General features: G+C 41.1%; 1 protein-coding gene across 3 annotated transcripts in view; it reads right to left on the reverse strand.

Annotated features, from left to right (window-relative positions):
• Positions 1 to 21,234, reverse strand: part of COL14A1 (collagen type XIV alpha 1 chain) — a 238,160-nt gene that overhangs the window by 16,148 nt on the left and 200,778 nt on the right. For all 3 annotated transcript variants that reach the window (XM_047783350.1, XM_047783349.1, XM_047783351.1), the window contains exons 43-45: positions 19,258 to 19,293; positions 18,252 to 18,318; positions 14,613 to 14,801 (exon numbers count right to left, since the gene is read on the reverse strand). In XM_047783350.1, coding sequence (XP_047639306.1) covers positions 14,613 to 14,801; positions 18,252 to 18,318; positions 19,258 to 19,293 — 292 coding nt within the window. The remainder of the gene's footprint in view (positions 1 to 14,612; positions 14,802 to 18,251; positions 18,319 to 19,257; positions 19,294 to 21,234) is intronic.

Below are 21,234 nucleotides of genomic sequence, written 5' to 3' on the forward strand. Positions count from 1 at the left end.
GCTGGAGAGGATGTAGAGAAAAGGGAACCCTTCTACACTCTTGGTAGGAATGTAAATTTGTACAACCACTATGGAGGCCAGTATGGATGTTCCTTAAAAAACTAAATATAGAACTACCATATGATCTAGCAATCCTGCTCCAGGGCATATATCCAGAAAAATTCTAATTTGAAAAGACACATGCATCCTACTGCTCATTGCAGCACTATGTATAAGACATGTGAAGCAAATTAAATGTCCATTGATGGGAGTTCCCGTCGTGGCGCAGTGGTTAATGAATCCAACTAGGAACCATGAGGTTGCAGGTTTGATCCCTGCCCTTGCTCAGTGGGTTAACGATCCGGTGTTGCCGTGAGCTGTGGTGTAGGTTGCGGATGCGGCTCGGATCCCGAGTTGCTGTGGCTCTGGCATAGGCTGGCAGCTACAGCTCCGATTAGACCCCTAGCCTGGGAAACTCCATATGCCGCGGGAGCAGCCCAAGAAATAGCAAAAAAAAAAAAAAAAAAAAAGACAAAAAAAAATGTCCATTGATGAATGAATAAAGAAGATGTGGTACATGTATGCAGTGGAACACTATTCAGCCATAAAAAGGGAATAATGCTATTTACTGCAACATGGATGGACCTAGAGATTATAATACTGAGTGAAGTAAGTCAGACAAAGACAAATATCATATCACTTTACATGTGGAATCTAATAAAAATGATACAAGATAACTTATTTAAACAATAGAAACAAACTCACAGATTTCAAAACCAGTCTTATAGCTACCACAAGTGGGAGGAGGGGGGAATGGCGAGGGTAGGAATAATATATACACACTACTGTATAAAATAGATGATTAATGAGAACCTACAGTACAGTACAGAAAAATCTACTCAATAGTTTGTAGCAACCTATATGGAAAAAAAAAATAGATGTATTTAAATGTATGAATGATTCACTTTGTTGTACACCTGAAACTGATACATTGTAAATCAACTGTGCTCCAATAAAATTAAATTAAGGGAGTTCCCACTATGGCACAGTAGGTTAATAACCTGGCTTATCTCTGTGGTGGTGCCTGTTTGATCCTTGGCCTGGCACAGTGGGTTGGTTAAAGGATCCAGTGTTGCCACAGCTGCAGTGTAGGTTGCAGCTGTGGCTTAGATTCAGTCCCTGGCCCAGGAATTTCCACATGCTGTGGGTACAGCAGGAAAAAAAATTAAATTAAAAAATAAGCTTATTGTGTCAATCATTTCATAAGTCAAATCATTATGCTGCACATCTTAAATTTATACAGAGCCATATGCCAATTATAGCTCAATAAAACTCAAGAAAGAAGAAGGAAAAATAGTTTTAAAAAAGGTATAAGAAAGGGAATCCCTCTCACTCTCTCCATATTTACAAATACAGTATAGCCAGAAGGACATTTTATCTTTTGACCACAGACGTCTAAATTAGACCCACTTAAATCTGGGCACGGAAATGTCCAAGGCGTTTGCTATTTTTTAGGCATTTCCCACCCAGTATAACCAAAATTTCTATTTAAAAATTTCACCCTGCTTTTCTGGCTAAAATTACATGATGATGACTTGAAGAAAATGCTGACATTGTTGACTTGGCAGTAATTGGCTATTAACAAGATGTCTTTGGATTGATGTCCTATAACCACACAGGCTTCTGCTTTTATCATGGCTCTAGGGTTCAATGAGGAATAGCAGCCAAAAAGCTGGCCAAGTGGTAATTAAGGCCATAAATCACTTATGATTCATGAAATAACTACTGGATGTCAGGTATGATGAGGAAGAAAAGGAAAAGACCGATTAAATTTGGTTTGTAAGGGAGCATGTGACCTCATTGGTGAAATGGATTAACAAAAGTGAAATCGATAAAGGACAATTTGAGAAAGTATATTCTACCTGGGTGCTAAATGATATATCTCACACAGTAACGAGGTAGGGATCGGCCACCCATTCATTTGTCAAAGATCTGTTCAGGCTCCTTGTGGAGGGATGTAGAGAGGAAAGGAACTCACAGTCCAGCGGGAAGACAGTCAAGTGCTTCCACAATTACAAGATAATGGGAAACTGCTGTGATGGAGGCATGCACTTGGGGACAGCGGAGCACAAATGAGGGAGATCTTTAATCAGCCTAGTTCAGTTGGAACAATGCAGGGTAGCAACAACAGACACACTGACCAAACAGAATCCCTGGTGAGGGATGAGTGGCCTCTGGCAGAGGTGCTTCGTGAGAAGAACTTCAAAATTTGAGTCTCAGTGAACCAGAGGAAGAAAGAGTGTTCTGGGTACTTGAAAGAACATGTGAAAATCTATGAAAAGCTGTAAGAACAAGGCATGACAGGAGTTGGCATTGAGTATGGAAAGGAAAAGGTGTGTAGGAAGGTGATAAAATAGTGGTCTGACTCCTTCACTACAGTACAACCGAAAGATGCATCCATTCTCTTGCTACGGGCTCATGTATCTCCTTACCCCTTGGATTTGGGGTTGGCCATGTGACTTGCTTTGATCAATGGGATGTCAGTGGCAATGACATGAACAGAGGCTTGAAACATGATTGGGCGGACAGGTTGCGCTGTTTTATTTCTGCCATTGTCACAGGGAGAACATATTCTAGGGGAGCTATTACCCCTCCAGCCAGGCCCCTGCAGAACAGAGCTGCCCCTGCCTCCCATAGACATATGTTGAGAAACAATAACTATTGTTGCATGCTACTGAGATTTTTGTAATTTTTTATGCAGCAAAAGCTGACTAATACAGAGAATCCTGAGCAGTTCACTTTAGCTAGAACAAAGGATACATACTTGAAATGAACTTGATTGGGAACTAGGAACCAGGACCACACAAAGATATCTTACTGAGATGACATTAATGTTGAGCAGTATTTCTAATATATATATAATAGATTAATTATAATATAATATACAATTATATAATTATATTATATTGTATATTATATAATAATATTATATTATATTATATAATATAATTATATTTATTATAATAAATGCAATTATGTAATATTATATTAATATATTATATCTAATATAATATCTTATATCTAATATAATATCCCTCACCCCAGACAAGGACTGAAATCCAATGCGAAGAATCTGCTACAATCTACTACACAGACCTCCAATTAAGGATTTAAAAAAAAAAATGTCAACTACAGAAACAACTATACCAGCTTTCACGGCAAAAAGAAAAAAATATCAGTTACAGTTTTTGTTATAATAATCATATTACAACAGTGCAAAGAGTGGGGACATAGTTTGATGATAATTTTAACTTGTCATCAACTTTTTCAAATGATTCCTTGTGTTTGGAAAATGACTACAATTAATTCCAGAAATAGGAACACCAAAAAAAGTGTTAGTCTACAAAAACTCTTTTTCAATAGGTGCTACTCTTTCAGGGTGCTTAAATCTACATCTTATATTTCCCTCTAAACACCTACATCTGGCATTTGAATAATTTAAATGAATAGGAGAGAAAAACACTCATTTAAGTGGCAAGAACAGGTAGACACAGCTAAGCCAACCCTTCACCAGTGTCCTAGAAGTCAGACTGCTTGGAAATCATTCTTATGGATGAAAACATCGCCCTGGCTACATTGCAAGGGCAGAAAACCTTGATTTAATTTAGAGGACTGTGACTAAATACATATTCACAAATTCTGTGATACTCCTCCTTTGAAAATATACAGCTTAGTTCCCCTCTACTTGTACATAGATAGGGCTTAGTGTCTCCCTCGTAATAAAGAGAATATGCTGGAAGCAAAAGCTTAACTTCTGGGACTAGTTACAAAAGGCACTGTGGACCCCTCCCTGCTCTTTCTGGGATCACTGGCTCTGAGGAAAGCAGCCACCATGTTGTTGTGTTAAATGTTCTGAAAACATTCAAGCACCCCAATGGAGAAATCCACCCCTCTCATGCAAACGTAAGCAGAACAGTCAGAGAAGGCATGAGATTCTGCCAATCTTTCTTGATTGGGAGTAAGCTGGCCATCTTGGAAGCAGATCTGCTAGCCCCAGTCAAGCTTTCAGATAAGTGTGGCCTTGAGTGACATCTTGACTACAACCTCATGAGAGACCCTGAGCCGGAAGCACCCAGCTAAATCACTCCTGAATCCCAGACCCATAAAATCCATGATTATATGTGTTTCATTGTTTTAAGCTCTAAGTTTTAGAGCAATTTGTTCATAGTAATAGAGCAACACTTAGAGCTTCTTTCTGCAGCCATGATGAATGCAAAGGGTCACTTTGTAACAGGGCAAAAAAAACCCTACAAAATAAAAGATGGTACAAAGAGAAAAAGAGAAGGCTCATTCATTGTCAGTGCCCTAAAGTCACTATATATTAGCAAAACACCATCCATCAAACTCTCAGAGAAAGTTTGCATAATGTCCTTGTTGCAAAGGACATTCAAATTGGACTTTACCAGATAATTAATGTGTGAAAAAAGAGAAAACGCTACCCTTATTTCTCTGGAGTTTATCTCTCAGAGATGGTAGACAGAGGAAGAAGGCGAACATGTATTTCAGCAGATTTTTTAATCAGCAATGAAAAGACAATGTCTCATGCCACTGTGTATCAACTACCATATATCACAGGGAAGACTTGTAAATATTTAAGTGGCAACCAGTAAATTCTTATGAGAGCTCTACCCTCCTTCATCAAGTTGATCTGTCCCATAAAGATAATTTTTCCAGGAACAAACCAGGAGACAGGGACATTAACAAGTTTCACAGGAGTTCCTGTCATGGCTAAGCGGAAACGAATCTGACTAGCATCCATGAGGACGCAGGTTCAATCCCTGGCCTCGCTCAGTGGGTTAAGGATATGGCATTGCCGTGAGCTGTGGTATAGGTAACAGACACGGCTTGGATCTGATGTTGCTGTGGCTGTGGTGTAGGGCAGCAGCTACAGCTCTGATTCGACCTCTAGCCTGGGAACCTCCATATGCCATGGGTGTGGCCCTAAAAAGACAAAAAAAAAAAAAAAGTTTCACAGATGCTTACCACTGAGGCATTCCTGGCTTACAACTACTATGCTTCATTTCTGAATGTGTAACCAAAGTCTTTCTGCCAAATATATTTTCTGTGCCAAGAGCTCTTTTATTTCATTTTTATCCCTAAATCTGATTTTTTAAAATTATAGTTGATTTATTTTAATTTTCAAAAAATTTTTAAATTAAAGTAATAGTTGATTTACCAAGAGCTCTTTTCAGCCACAGGACTATTGAACTAGAGAACCCAACTTCCCTCCCCCAGCTTTGAATCCCTCAGGGACCCAGCTTTCTCTCTGGACTTCTCAGCCCTGTGGATTCACAGTGAACTGTGACAAGGGCATGAGGGACTCAGTCTTGGCTTTAGTGTGTATGCAGCATCTCCCGCCCTGACTGTACCATTGACTGTGATAACCAGGTTTGCTTGGGGGAGTTCCATTCTGTTTCATCTTCTCATCCTTCTCCCCGCCCCCTTTTCTCATCTTTTGACACAAAGTCTATCTTTTTCAAGTTAATGCCTAGAACCTTAGGACTAATTAAAATTGATCCTTAAATCTTATCTTTCTTTACATTCAATAATTAGAAATTCGGTCTTCTGCGGCAGAGAAAGCTCAAGGGGACACATGTTCTAACTTCAAAACTCACTCAGCGATTTTTATCCTCAATGAACAATAACAAATGAATCTGTGGGGCCAACAGAAGTGGGGAACTGCCCTAGCATCAAGCTCTTAAACAAAAATGTGAATTTTTCTCTTGATTAAAGATGACATTCCGGAGTTCCCGTCGTGGCGCAGTGGTTAACCAATCCGACTAGGAACCATGAGGTTGCGGGTTTGGTCCCTGCCCTTGCTCAGTGGGTTAACGATCTGGCGTTGCCGTGAGCTGTGGTGTAGGTTGCAGACGCAGCTGGGATCCCGCGTTGCTGTGGCTCTGGAGTAGGCCGGTGGCTACAGCTCCGATTCAACCCCTAGCCTGGGAACCTCCATATGCTGCGGGAGCGGCCCAAGAAATAGCAACAACAACAACAATAACAACAACAACAACAACAAAAGCCAAAAAAAAATTAATTAAAAAAAAAAAGATGACATTCCAATGTTATTCCAATATTAATATTTTTAATCCTCCATAATAACATTGGAGTGACTAGAGCTCTTCCATCCAAAAGATTTCATCCCACAGAATAGAGATAAAGCACTAATAAAATTTATAGAAACTAATGAATTCTAGCAGGGCAAGTCTTTGCAATGATACCTCCCAATCACTACCAGTAAGTTTTTTTCAGGTGCTGGAATAGGGAAAGACCTTGCCCCCATCTTGCAGGAACAAAGACATATAATTAAAAATCAAGAGATGTGTTGTCCAAGGAACATGTGCCAGAAAAAGTAGGAGAAGGTAATTTACATTTATTTGCATAATGCCAAAAATTTATATATTGAAATAAATTACTTGAGTATAAATTACTCCCCATTTACTTCTTTATATTACACAATAGATGATTCTAGTTTATTTTTTAAATTATGTGTGAAGGTAGTTTGTATTTTTTTCTTTTAAGTTCAGTTTAGAATAATAAAGAGATATTAAAAATTATTTGTTATAAAAAGGTGACAATATGTTTGATAGGGTTGAAAATCACAGCTTTAAAGGTTTCAAATCTTTTCCCACCTCAGGACCTTTGCGCATGCTGTTGCTGTCTCTGCCAATGCTTTCTCTATTCATATGCCAACTTCAAAACTTTCAGTTCTCAGCTAAAACATCACTGACTCAACAAAGTCAGAGTCCCCTCTTCTATCCTCATAGAGCGTCCAACATTTTTTCATAATATTTATAACAACTGACATTAAACATATTGTGTTTGTTTGTTTAACTCTGTCTCTATGGTAGGCACATAAAAGGCAAAAACTGTATCCCCTGTTTACTACTATGTTAACACCCAGCACCATGTCTGATGTGTTATAAATGCTCGGGAAGTACTGGTAGATGAATGAATGAAGATCCAGAAAGATTAAGTTGTAAGATCAAGCAGCCAAGATTACATAGCCAGTAAGTGGCAATGCCAGGATCCAAACCCATAAGTGACTGATGCTCCAAACGACATTCTTCCCAGCCCATCATGCTCCTTCCAGCTAAACGGCATTGCACATAGTGAGGCGAAAATGGTTTCTCTTCTAAAATATCAGAAGTAGGGAGTTCCCTGATGGTACAATGGCATTGTCACTGCTGTGGCTCAGGTCATTGCTGTGGCATGGGTTCAATCCCTGGCCTGAGAATTTCTGTGTGCTATGGTTGTGGCTAAGAAGAAAAAATATATATCAGAGGTAAAACAACATTGAATTACTTGGTTCCAGGTTTCTCCTCTAAGGCGAGATATGATAACTTCTATAGGTACATTCCAAATTGCCAAAGCCATGACCAATTTCCTAATAGGTAATTCTTCTACTGGACCCACGCTAGAATCTAGAATTGTCAAGTGCCAAAATGACCAACCATAAAAAATATTTTTATCATGTTCATATTTACTCCAAACAGATGCCCTGACTTCACCTCAAAGCTCGTCACCTGCCAGATCACAGATGACCTAGGCCTATCCAAACACAACTGTACAGAGTGTGTAAGAAGCTTGCAAGTGGTATAACTACAACCCACTAAGACACTGGTCACATGCTATGGACTGTGAATATTAGGGGAAATAATGAAACAGCCAGACCCTGCAAGGCCTCTCCTCCATAAAACCCAAGCAATGAATTCAAAGGTGACAACAGGGCAGAAAGGAGGAAGCACAGCCATTCTGGAATCGTATACATCTGGGTTTGAATTCTGGCCCCCTGTTGTTCAGCTGCAATGGCCTTTGTGACAACTGACCATCTCACTGGGCTTCAGTCTCCTCACCTGAAAATGAGGCTAACACCGATCTCATAAATTCTTATGGGCATCAATAACGTACTAATCAAGTGATCGTTTTAAGTCACTGCTTAATAAATGATAGCACCATTTCTTATCAAAGGCCACAGGGTTGTCTTCCTTTAAATTCTGACTGCATTTACTTTCTACATAACTTGCTTGGCATTTGCCATCTCGCAACCTGTACATTCAATAATGTGCCATACTATTTCCTTATCCAAACCACATCCTCTATTTTATCCAAATGTGAGTGTGTGCATGGGACCCAGCACAATACTGGCAGATGCATTTGGTGCCTAACAAGTGAAAGCCATAAATAGTCATATTATCTCACATGCTGCCCAGCCAAAAGCCTTACATCAATCTTGCATTTCATGTTTGTTGATTTGTTGTACAAAATAAACCAGATATGAATTCCAGCTGTTATGGATACACAATCTAAACATGAAAATCTTTAGCTGGGTGGCTCCTCTTGATCCACTATTTTTTGCAGAATCATGGAAACTGAAGGAGTTTTATGAAGACTGAAATCAGGAAATTTCCTAAGTCTTTTCAGATAAATAAAAGAATTGAATTCTGTGAAATATACACCAAAGAACTGAGTGCTTGACTGGGTTCACATATGGTTCAAGATATCAGTGTAGGTAGTGAACATTTAAATACATGAAATAAGGAAGTAGACAGATTAGTCATCTGGAAATGATAGGTAGAAATCAGGATTAGAAATTGAGTTGTTATCAAGAAGATTTAATTAGAATCACACAAGGCTATGATTGGAGAGTGAGTTAAGGTCGGAATGGTCATGACTCAATTGTCACAGTTCAGGGAAAAAAAGAGGAAACTCAGAGATAATCCAACCCATTTTCTGATTTTTTTGTTTTCTAATGGCCACACTCACGGCATATAGAATTTCCTGGGCTAGGGATTGAAACCAAGCAGTAGCTGCAGTAGTGTGGGCCTGGGGTCGAACCCACACCTCTGCCCTGAACCAAGCCACTGGAGTCTGTTCTTAACCCACAGTGCCAGCGCGGGAACTCCCATCTTCTGAATTTTGAAAGCTCATACTTAGAGCCACTTACTTGGAGATAGTGCGGGACAGAATAGGGAGAAGCAGCCAAACCGTAGCCCATGAAGGAGCAGCTGTTCTCTGACGCAAGTTGACAGTGTAGGATAAGGGAGGAGCAAAAGCAGGCGAGAAACTGGACGGCAAAACATTTTGCTTTAATTCTGGGTGCCAAGAATCAGCCAGGTTTCAGTGGGAGTTTAAGCTTTAGATGAACAACATGAGCAGCAGAATCCCTTTGAAGCCTTAAATTCTGAGGATTCTTTATATTTTACAATCTGTGTGAGAAGACAGCTAAAAGATGGTCCCTCATGATCTATGAAACATACTTTATTTAAGTTAAAGGAGACAACAGGTTACTGAGAGTGAGGAAGACCATCAGGTGGAGTGAAGATGCAGTCTTCTCTTGGGTAACAAGGGAAGTCTTGAACTGTCATCTACTTCCCCTAGTGAATGTGGACGGAATATCTGCAATATTTTTCTGTTCTTTAAAAATGCATATTCTAGAGTTCCCAATTGTGGCTTAGTGGCAATGAACCCAACTAGACCCTGGCCTCACTCAGGGGGATCCAGCCTTGCTATGAGCTGTGGCGTAGGCTGGTGGCTGCAGCTCTGAGTTGACCCCTAGCCTGGGAACCTCCATAGGCTGCGAGTGGCGCCCTAAAATGAAAAAAATAACGCATGTTCTTTGGCTATTTCGATGATAAGGATGTGGTTAATCAGAGATCTTGAATTAGAACAGTGTAGCAAACAACAGCAAGGGTGAGTGTTATTTCTACTTGTCTCAGTTACATAAGTTTGTACACAGGCACAGGCACTCTCTATCATGATGTAAAGTGTATTTCTTCTTGTGTATTATGTGTTAAGAAGTATGAAAAAAATTTGAGAAATTATAATAGAGAAAATAGATGGAGCACTTCTGGGGAAACACCAACCAAAATCCATGGAGTCGTGAGCTTTTTATGAAGACTCAGCAGAAAATGAGGTTGTACTTACATGCTCTGCCAGTCTCAACACCTGTATTTCTTTTCATCTTGCTTTTACAGCTTATTATTTGTCTAAGGACACTGCTGAGGAATAATACTTATTTTTACTCATTATAATAGGGTGTCCTTTTAACATTGTATTCTAGGAGTTCCCATTGTGGCACAGCGGAAATGAACCTGACTGGTACCTATGAGGATGCGAGTTTGATCCCTGGCCTCACTCAGTGAGTTAAGGATCTGCCACTGTCGTGAGCTGTGGTGCAGGTTGCAGATGCGGCTCGGATCCCATGTTGCTGTGGCTGTGGCACAGGCCAGTGGCTACAGCTCTGATGCAACTCCTAGCCTGGGAACCTCCATATGCCTTGGGTGCAGCCCTAAAAAGCAAAAAAATAAAAATAAATAAAAATAAAATTGTATTCTTGAGCATAGTGACAATCATATTTTATACAAAAAATACCCCACCCAAACATGATCTCTGGTTTTTATTTCCAGCCCTGACATTGGCTGACTTCAAGCCTCTTTGGGCCTCCATATCTTCATATGCTTCTTTTTATATATACAGAAAATGAAAGGGTCAGGAGAAGAGATGGCTGAAATGTCTTCAATTTTAAAATGCTATTGCTTTGGAGTTCTCCCATGGTACAATTGGTTAAGGATCTGGCATTGTCACTTCAGGGACAGAGGTTTGCTCCCTGGCCCAGGAACTTCCATGTGCTGCAGGTGCAGCCAAAAAAACAATTTTTTGAAGGCTATTGTTTTGATTTAATAGAAAGGCAGACATTTTTCTGTCTCAATCTTTCCTGGGTATTTGGACCACAAGGCTAAGATCAAAAGATGAATCACTTTGCTGTACACCTGAAACTAATACAACTTTGGAAGTCAACGATACTTCAGTTAAAAAAAAAAAAAAAATTGTTTTCTTTTGCGGTCGCTCCTGCGGCATATGTAAGTTCCCAGGCCAGGGATCAAAAGCCACAGCTGCAGCAATGCTGGGTCCTTAACCCATGTGCCGGGCTGGGAATCAAACTGGTGCCCCCCGCAGAGACAAGCTGGATCATTAACCCACTGTGCCACAGCAGGAACTCCCCCCACATTTTTACAAATTATTGTTCACCTTGCAACACACATCCCAGGGATGAGAGAATCGAAATATTTTTCTGGGAATGTAAAGTCCCCTGGATATTGGCCTATACACCCCAACCTTAAACACCAAAGCACACCCCCCAACTGATGATCAACCCAAATCACCTTTCCTCATACTCAAAGGGCACTTCTCCCTTTGTCTTACTGTCAGCCTCCCTGTGTTTGTAAAATATAGGCTTTTGCTTGTCTCCTATATTCCTTAGGGATACATACATATATGTCAGAAAATTCTACCATGGAAATTCATATTTCAAGGGTTGTCTGGACAACTGTTTGAGAACCCCTGGCTGATTTACCTCTGATCTAAGCATTCAAGTGTTCTTTCAGAACAGGAAAGACTCAGTCTGGCAAGAACAAGGACAGGACTTCCAAAAAGAACAGACAACTTGTGACTTGCCGAAAGTGACTCAGGCGTTGGCTCTGTGCTGCCTGAGTCACAGTTGATCCATCACCAACACCACTGGAGGGTGTCCTGCTGACAGAGGTGGCCACCTTTCTGGCTGCCAGATCGTTGGTACACTGTGGGGAAATTATGTCCTTCTCTACATGGGCTGACTTAGTGCCCTGGCACAGGAAAAATCTCCAGAAAGGAAAATCAGAACTGGGTTGCAAGCAAAGTGACAATTATTTAGTGAGGACCTTTTATGTGCAAAGCAATTCAGATCCGATGCCTGCTTTCTGCAGTCATGCTATTCATTAACACAGGATGATGCTAAATGGGCAGGAGAGACAGTCACTGCATCAGGTATTCAGGGAGTGAAGACACCTGTGGGTCTGGGACAATCAACAAAAACTTCATTCATGAGACAGGGGTTAAGATAAGCCTTGGACCAAGAGGAAGATACACATGCAATGGGGAAAAGGCAGGCCATTTCTAAAGGGGAAAGAACAAAGTGTCCAGAAGTGCAGAAGCAGAAATACACATGGCCTGTGGCGTGGATCAAGAAGGAACACGAAATATTATCTTTGTAATTTGCACTTTACATTCCAAGTTTGATCAAGGGAATATCTTACCCATCTCACCAAAGTAATATGACTCACAGAGCAGACAGGTAAGAGCTTTTCTCCTGATATATATTCCATAAAATCATGTCCTAGAAAATACTTTTTATCTCTCAGTTATCTCTTTTCCTATCACCTTCTTTGAGGTTAATATGTAACCCCACTTTCCCACATCTGGAGTGGGAGATCTTGGTCAATTACAGAATGGGTGAAATTTAATCAAAGGAATCTGTTACTGTATTACACAATACTGCCAAGACCTATGAAGGATAGAAGAAAAGGCTAAGCAGGCTCTCTATTTGAAAGAAACTTTAGTAGGGAAGATAAAACCTTGGTCCATGGAACTATTAAATAAAATACTGCCTCATGTCAAAGGAAGATAAGCCACAACCAGTATTTCACGAAGTTTAGGGTTTCCATGGTCTATACAGGCATATGTGAATCATAAGTTGACATGACTCATGAATTATCTCAAGGCTGCACTGGGACTTGCCCAGTATGGGCACTGCACACAAAAAAAGCACCACGGAGTTCCCATTGTGGCACAGTGGTTAACGAATCCGACTAGGAACCATGAGGTTGCGGGTTCGGTCCCTGCCCTTGCTCAGTGGGTTAACGATCCGGAGTTGCTGTGAGCTGTGGTGTAGGTTGCAGATGCGGCTCGGATCCTGCGTTGCTGTGGCTCTGGCGTAGGCCGGTGGCTACAGCTTGGATTAGACCCCTAGCCTGGGAACCTCCATATGCCACGGAAGCGGCCCAAAGGAATAGCAAAAAGACAAAAAAAAAAAAAAAAAAAGCACCAGACCACAAAACTATAATTCAAAAAGACACATGTACCCCTATGTTCATAGCAGCACTACTCACAATAGCCAAGACATAGAAGCAACCTAAATATGCATTAACGGATGAACGGGTTAAGAAGATGTGGTACATATATACAATGGTACATTACTCAGCCATAAAAAAAGAAAAAGCAATGCCACTTGCAGCAACATGGGTGCAACTAGAGATTCTCATACTAAGTGAGGCAATTCAGCAAGACAAATACCGTATGAGATCACTTATATGTGGAATCTAAATTATGGCACAAATGAACCTATCTACAAAACAGAAACAGACTCAGAGACATAAGACAGATTTGGGGTTGCCAAGGTAGGAGGAGGAAATGGAATGGACAGGGAGCTTAAGGTTAATAGATGCAAACTATTACACTATTACATTTAGAATGGGTAAGCAGTGAGGTCCTACTATATAGCAAAGGGAACTATGTCCAGGCTCTTGAGATAAACCATGAAGGAAGATAATATAAGAAAGGGACTATATATATATTATACATATGTATGTATGCCTGACTCACTTTGCTGTACAGTAGAAATTGGCACAACATTGTAAATCAACTATACTTCAATAATTTTTTTTTTGCCTTTTTGTCTTTTTGCCTTTCCTTGGGCCATTCCCGTGGCATGTGGAGGTTCCCAGGCTAGGGGTTGAATTGGAGCTGTAGCCGATGGCCTACACCACAGCCACAGCAACGCGGGATCCAAGCCAAGTCTGCAACCTACACCACAGCTCACGGCAACACCGGATCCTTAATCCACTGAGCAAGGACAGGGATCGAACCCTCAACCTCATGGTTCCTAGTCGGATTCGTTAACCACTGTGCCATGACAGGAACTCAATAAAATTAAAAAAAAAAATTTTAAAAACACCAGACCTAGGAAGTGAGCTCTCTCCTTCCCATGATATATGCAGACAAAGAATGACAACCGCTGCCATATCAGCAAAGGATTTTGCAGCCAAAAAGCCATCAGCCACTGGAGCTGCCCCCAAGAATATACTCTGAGGAGATTTAGTATGGGAAAGAACAGAATACTGGCGCTGTACATACCTATCAAAGGAATATTTCAATATTTTCTTGCATCTTCCCAAATACAGCAAAGTGCTAAATTCATTTAGTTGAGATGTATGGGTTTCTTTAATTAACAGTAATCTTTTGACGTTCCAATGACCTGGTTTTGATGCAAAGCTCATATATATCCTGGTTCTTCCCTTGCCTATTCGGAGCAGTACTTCCGAGCTCCCTGAGAGTCTGTCTTCTAGGTTTAAGTCCCAACAAAACATAATTCTCAGCTTTTAGGTTGTGCATTTCTTTCCAGTATGCACATATATGTGATGCTGCATCTGTCCAAAGGAGGGGTGTCACTTTCTAATTCTGCCTGGGTGGGGCATATTTTCTTAATTCATCCATCTAGAGCAGACATCTCATTAGCTCAAAAGCCTCTTAGGGGTGCATTGGGGGTTCTGATCCTTCTTTAGCAAACAAGCAGACATGTCTCTTAATAAAAACTTTGCGGATTACTCAATTTTCTCAATATTCAGGATAAATAAATAGGAAGCTGAATAGATGGGGTAGAACTAATTTAGGTCCATTGTTTGGAACTTTATCATTGTGTAAGCACCACCCTTACACTCTGCTTTGGTGCACTCAGTGAGAGGAGTGGCCCAACTTACCTCGTTCTCCTGGGGTCCCTGGCACACCTGCATTTCCTGGGAAGCCTGGGCTACCTGGTGGTCCTTGTTCGCCAGGGGCTCCAGGCGAGCCCGGTCTCCCAGGCTCCCCAGGAGGCCCTTGGATGGTCCGGATTGATGAGGAGTGGCTGGGAATCTGGTTGAGGATGGCTGTGTACCTCGCCATGTGACCTGAGACATGAAAGGACAAAGCATTCAATGAAATGTCGCACTGAGAAGGGGAGGATTGGAGGTATTATTTGTCAAGGCTCTGAGCAATTATTTGAGACACTCACCAAGGGAAGAGGCACATCCCTCTGAAATAAGTTGATTTCCAACTTGAAAGAATTTTTTCTTTTCTTTTCTTTCTTTTTTTTTTTTTTGCATTTTACTTTGGATGATATTAACAGCTGGGTTATAGTCAAGTTGCAACTCATGTGTTTGGAATTCCATAGCTCACGTCAGCATCTCAGTAAACATCACTGAGCAAAAGTCATAAATTTTTATCTTCACCCCCAACATTTATTTGACTCCGAAACCCTCACCCAGCTGCCCCCTTTCTCCAGTAATTTCCACCCAAGTGATTTGTCTTTTTTCCAACCCACAAAGCCTGCTCCACCCTCTTGCTCACAAATCCCCAGGCAAGTGCCCTGTTTCAACTCATCTCTTCATTGCCAAGCCTTTTTTTTTTTTTTTTTTCTGCAGAAATCTTTACTTGGGTCTCAGCTGCAGAAACTCCCACTAGGTTTATTATTTTTTAAATCTGGCTCTCTCTTCCATAATCCCTTAACTCGATTGTGCCTGGAAGAATATATTTAAATAACTAGAAGTATAGACTGATAAAATATTTGATGCCATAATGCCCCATTTTCCCAGCATCCTTGAGACATTTTCTCAGTGAATTTTCTAGATGACTATTATTTATTCCTTTTTAAACATTCAGACCTAAATAAAGAATAGTAACCATTTTAGAGGGATAATTTCTAAGATATATCCGATGCATTCCTTTTTTTTTTTTTAAATAGGTCTGCATCCATAGCATATGGACGTTTCCAGGCCAGGGTTGAATCAGAGCTGCAGCTGCCAGCCTACACCACAGCCACAGTGACGCCAGATCCAAGCTGTGTCTGCAACCTACACAACAGCTCATGGCAACGCAGGATCCTCAACCCACTGAGTAGGGCCAGGGATCAAACCCACGTCCTCATGGATACTAGTCAGAGTCTTACTCTGCTGAGCCACAATGGCAACTCCTATTCAGTGCATTCCTAAGCAGAGGACCATGACTGTCACTGGGAGTGGCTTCTTGATGACTCAAGAGCCACGGCGAGGCACGTTCATGAATGTTTGGGTGGGATAAGCCATTTGCACATCTGCTTTTCCAACTTCCTCCTTGGACAAGGGGGCCATCCTTTATCACTTTCTCTAGCTGTCATCGCTTGGGCTTCACACAGTTTCCCATACAATGGGGTAATGCGCCTGATCCGCTCAGAACGAAAAGCCAGATAAATGGAGCATGTGAGGAATTATATGCTAAATCATAAATCAGGTTCTGAGGTGCAGCCTAAGGAATGACCTCAGAAGCCCAGAGAAATGTGAAGTGGTGAGTGGCAAGCCAGACGAGATGCCAGAAATCCAGCTTCCAGGTAGCTTGGGTTTAACTCATGAAGATACATGCCGTCTCTGCTAGTTCTTTCTCTCACGATGCTATCGACATTGGCATTGGCAGGGCCTCTCCCTTTCACACACCTGTTTCAGCTCTTCTCTAACCCCTGCCGGTTTCCATTTCCTAGAAGCTGTTCACAAGAGTCTGGAGAATTCCTGACAGGAAAGACTGGGTTTTAAACTCTCAATTTTTAGGGCATGTTTCAAAGCATCACATATTTATATAAATTTTTTATTCTGCAGTGGAATAAGACAGCAACGACTGTGAACTCTTCCTGAGATTATGGTCAGGGAGTCCTGCTAGGATTTAATTCTTAGGTTTTCTTAAAATAATTACCCAACCATTTACATGGGACACTTGAAAAGACAAAGCCACAAAATAATCCAAGATACAGGTTAGCTTTGGATGTCTTCTACTTCATGTTCAAGCTCCCTTTTATAATTAACCATGTTTTCAGAGATCCTATTTTGGGAAGAAACTTAAGTAGTTTCATTTAACTGGTAAATTCTCTCTTTCCCACACACTAGTCTGGGCAATATAATATAAAATGATATAAAGTGAAAATATAGGAATACTACTACATCTGAAGAGATTAGCTTTTGGAGTTCCCGTTGTGGCTCAGTGGTAGCGAACCCTACTAGTATCCATGAGGATGCTGGTTCAATCCCTGGCCCCGCTCAGCCCATTAAGGATTCCAGATGATGCTCAGATCCCGAGTCGCTATGGCTGTGGTGTAGGCCGGCAGCTACAGCTCAGATTCAATCCCTAGCCTATGAACTTCCATATGCCCCTGGTGTAGCCCTAAAAAAGACCAACCCCCCCAAAACAAACAACAAACAAAAAACCCACGAAGCTAGTAGCTTTGTACTCAGTTTGCCCTAAGATTTCTGTCTTCATGAAAACTCTCCCAAGCCCTCCGAAGAGCATCACTCCATGGTCTTCAGGGTGAGAGCTGGGTTTTTCTACTACAGATGGAATTTTGGACCCAGCCAATGAAGTCTTCTTAGACACTGAGAGGACTCCCAAACTTCTTGGGTTAAAAAATGCATAACCTCAAAGTTGTTAAGGCAGCCACACAAGTAATGTCAGCCCTGGAGAGAGAGGATGCTCTGACAATGCAAGCTTGACAGCAGAGCTGGATTTGAGATAAATATTTCACCTCTACGTGGCCTCGGATCTTTACGGAACTAAACAGATTATTGGCAGAGAGAAGGGCCCACCATTGTAGCCCTCCGGTTGGATTACTGAGACAAAATATAAACTCAGTGGACAGGGAGAAACATACAAAATGCATGAGTACATAAGCAATGAGCATGAATCGGTAACTGCAATGACGGGCGGGGGGTAAATTCAAGTTAAAATGAAGAAATGGGACAGGCATGATGTAAGGTGTGTGTGTTCCAGTGTAATTTCTGGAATGAAGCCCAAGTATCATATCAAATGTCACATGAAGCCTGTCCCTACGTATGCACGTGTGTTTGTGTGTCTGTATGTTTGGGTGTCAGTCTTAAATGGAAGGGCCCGAGGCTAACCGAAAGACATGGAGGAGAAAGAGGTATGGATTCAAATACAGTGATTTGAAAGTAGCTTCTGATGCCTTTGTTGGGCAGCTTTCAAGTGCTGAGGACTTGAGGCAAAAAAACAAAAAACAAACAAAAAAACAACAAAAAAGGAAAAACATAAAAACCTATCTATTTGGAGAGATGAAGAAATGGAAGATTTGATCTTTGAGCAGTCAAGTTCAATCTCTATGGGCAAACAGAGGTTTAGGACAAACAACAGAGAGGAATTTGGCCTCTGTACCATGGATAAAGAACTCTAAGGTAATCTGTGATGATCTCTCAGGTAGTTGGTGATGGCCTTTTGTAGACCTTATGTGTCTGCACCAGGACAAAGCTTAGTCTTTACACTTATGCAAAAGGCAAATCCACAATTGGACAAGCAACAGAAAACACCTGTAACCATAATGCACTTACTTTGGATGAGCTGTTCGCACACCTGACGTGCCACCGCTCTCACCATGGCTTGAGACTGTAGGTCACCCTGGATGAGAAAAAAGCAGACTCCTGACTCTCAGCCACGAGCCCAGTCAATGGCAGGACTTCCAGCATGGAGGTCGAACTCTACTCATTGGTGGCACCTGGGCTTCTTGGCTCCCAGCAACAGGCAGGATCAACCACCATGGTGCACTAAGGAAAAGGTGTGAGCAACCTCACACTTAACAGTGCAAGGTTCCTGAGAGCCTTTTATTAAACTAAAAAGCTCAAGTAAGCATTTCCAGTCTCAAATTCTAAAAGATTTAAGTTTTGAAACAAACCCATATGTATTTAATGCCTTATTTTCCCTCTCTGGAGCTTATAAAATGCAGCACTTTCTCAAGCAGTGGTTCATTTAATGCTAATTACAACTCAGATGAAAGATGTTAAAGCCATTTTATAGATGAACACATTGGCCAAGATTTCGCAGGGGTCACTGGATGAGCCCCAGATCACCGCTATATCTACTAGAGCCAATTGCAGAATGATATTAGCGGTGGTGCTGTTGTTCAAAGAAGAGAGATGGCCCTTCAAATGAATTAAGTTGCATAGTCAGTTCTGCGATTCCATGCTGCCATTCTCTTCCTGGATGCCAATACCGGAAACGTGTGAGCCTCAATCTACCGCTTGGCCTTTTGCACAGAGCTTTTACTTTTCTGAAGCCTTTTCACATCCATTATATAATTTCTTCATCAAATCCACTTTGTGATTTAGATGAGTTTGATTCTCTCTCTTTTATTCTGAAAGCAATGGGCCCAAGGTCATCTAGCTGGATCGTAGCAGATCTGCAGCTAGAAGCCAGCCCTCCTGACTTCTAGCCTATGGGGTGGTTTCCACTTGAAAATATACTCACAGTAAGTGAGGTGAGGAGTGGGGGAGGGGAGGACTGGAATAGAGCAATGAGTAATTATGACAGTAAATGATCAACCATCCAGAGGATACTTACTCTTTCTCCTCTCTCTCCCTTTGCTCCAGGGGCACCCTGTAAAATTTGAAATGGTCAAGTTACTTGTGACAGAGCACTCAGTCAACCATCCGGATAGCCCATCTTAGCTTACTGCATTAAGATGCTTTTCTTAGCTCTCATAATTCTGCATCAAAAACAGATACGCAACAACAAGAATAAACAGAGAGCGGCCTGTAATCCCGCCAGGCAGAGATAACTCTTAAATATTTCACTCCTCCGGACTTTGAATGCACAGACACAGTCAGGCTTGGAAACAAAATTGGGATCATGCAGCAACACTGCTGCCACTGTAACACTGCTTTTGCAACACCGCTGCCCTGAATAAATCATGCCCATCTTTTCACACTAAACACCACTCTGAATTGTATTCTGCTGATGCTGCATGATTTATTTCACAAATCTCTGCGGGAGACATAAGTGGTTTTCATTTTTGAAAGAGAATCTTTCACAAGAAGGAAAAGCTCTTCCAACCTAAGAGTTCAAGTAAAAGATGAAATTTGTGAAACCCCATAGCCTCACCCTGTTCTCCGGCCAACATAATAGTATACGGTTCTTTCCCTGGATCCTCCTTGATAACCTGAGCTCATGTTAACATGGATTCTCAGCTAGATTCTTTTGTTTTGTGGCTTAGCTACTCTTTGACCCAGAAGAAACTTTACCATAATGGCAAACACTTTTATTGAAAAAACAATGGCGTTCTTAGTGTTTCTGCAATGAAATTACATGTATAATGAAAAACATGTGTCTTTAGAAGAAAGTCATCTTTCTGTTTCAACTCCAAAGCAGTGTAACAGGCTTATTAAACAATGCTTTTATAGTCTCTACCAAAGGGACAGTGAGTCCCATTTATAGATGGAATTTGCCATGTTGTCAGGCTGTTTCCAATTGTTACCATAATCTCACCCAAATTCAAAATTCTGGGTTCACCCCATGATGTGCAGGTAAAGGGCTTTCTGGAAAAATAAAATGCCCTGACCTGCAATGTTCACTGCTTTTAGTGGTGTAAATACTTGTACTATAGTCGATTGAAATGTGCTGTCACTGAAGATGAAGTTTCAAAGGGAAAAGAAGCGCAAAATGTACTCTCCTGAGCATTCAGAAGCCAGCCCACCAGTGATTCTGTCTTTCCTCCTTCCTTCTCTTGCCTCTTGCATGCCTGTTTAACACACACACACACACACACACACACACACACACACACTTTTTGCATTGCAATTTTTCCTACATCCATCCCTTCTATTCCCTCATCCAGGTACTTATCCTAACCATCTCACAATCTCACACCAGGGCATGTGCAACTTGCTTCTAATGGCCTCTTTAACTAAAGACTCCCTTCCAGTTAATCTACACAACCACTAGTCTCATCTTCCTCACGCAACACCAGCAAACAAGTAAGAAACCTCAGTGACTCTTGATTGATGGCAGCTCTTCCTCTATTCATAATCACACATTGACAGATGCCCATGTGACAAAGCCCTCAAATTCAGTCTTGTTATTTAACCTCAATTTCCCTGTCTCCTGCTCATCAAAATTACAGCGTTTCATTCCCAGAGACCTGGTCTACTCAGTGTATACAAACACTTGAAATGTGAGAAAAGTAGCAAGCATGTATCTTAAACATTAAGTATCGACAGTAGGAATATTCTAATGCAGTACTTAGTTCAAGTATCAGCTATTTCACACTGTTTTTACTATCATGCATATTTAATGACAAGTCAATGCATGGATTTCTGGGTAGATGGTGAGATCTCCATTGAGGACCATAACTTACTTTACATTTCCAAAACTACTTCGCCTGTTTTTTGCATAAAAGAGTCATTCAAACATTCAACTTAAGTCCAATATTTAAGTAAAATATTTACTCGCAATCTAGGACTAGTACCTATTTCCTCTGACCTTGAGTTTCTTTTTGTTTTATTAATAAAGAGAAGAAAATATTAACAGACTTCACCTAGA

The sequence above is a fragment of the Phacochoerus africanus genome, chromosome 6, assembly GCF_016906955.1.
Source record: "Phacochoerus africanus isolate WHEZ1 chromosome 6, ROS_Pafr_v1, whole genome shotgun sequence".
Classification (NCBI taxonomy): Eukaryota; Metazoa; Chordata; class Mammalia; order Artiodactyla; family Suidae; genus Phacochoerus; species Phacochoerus africanus.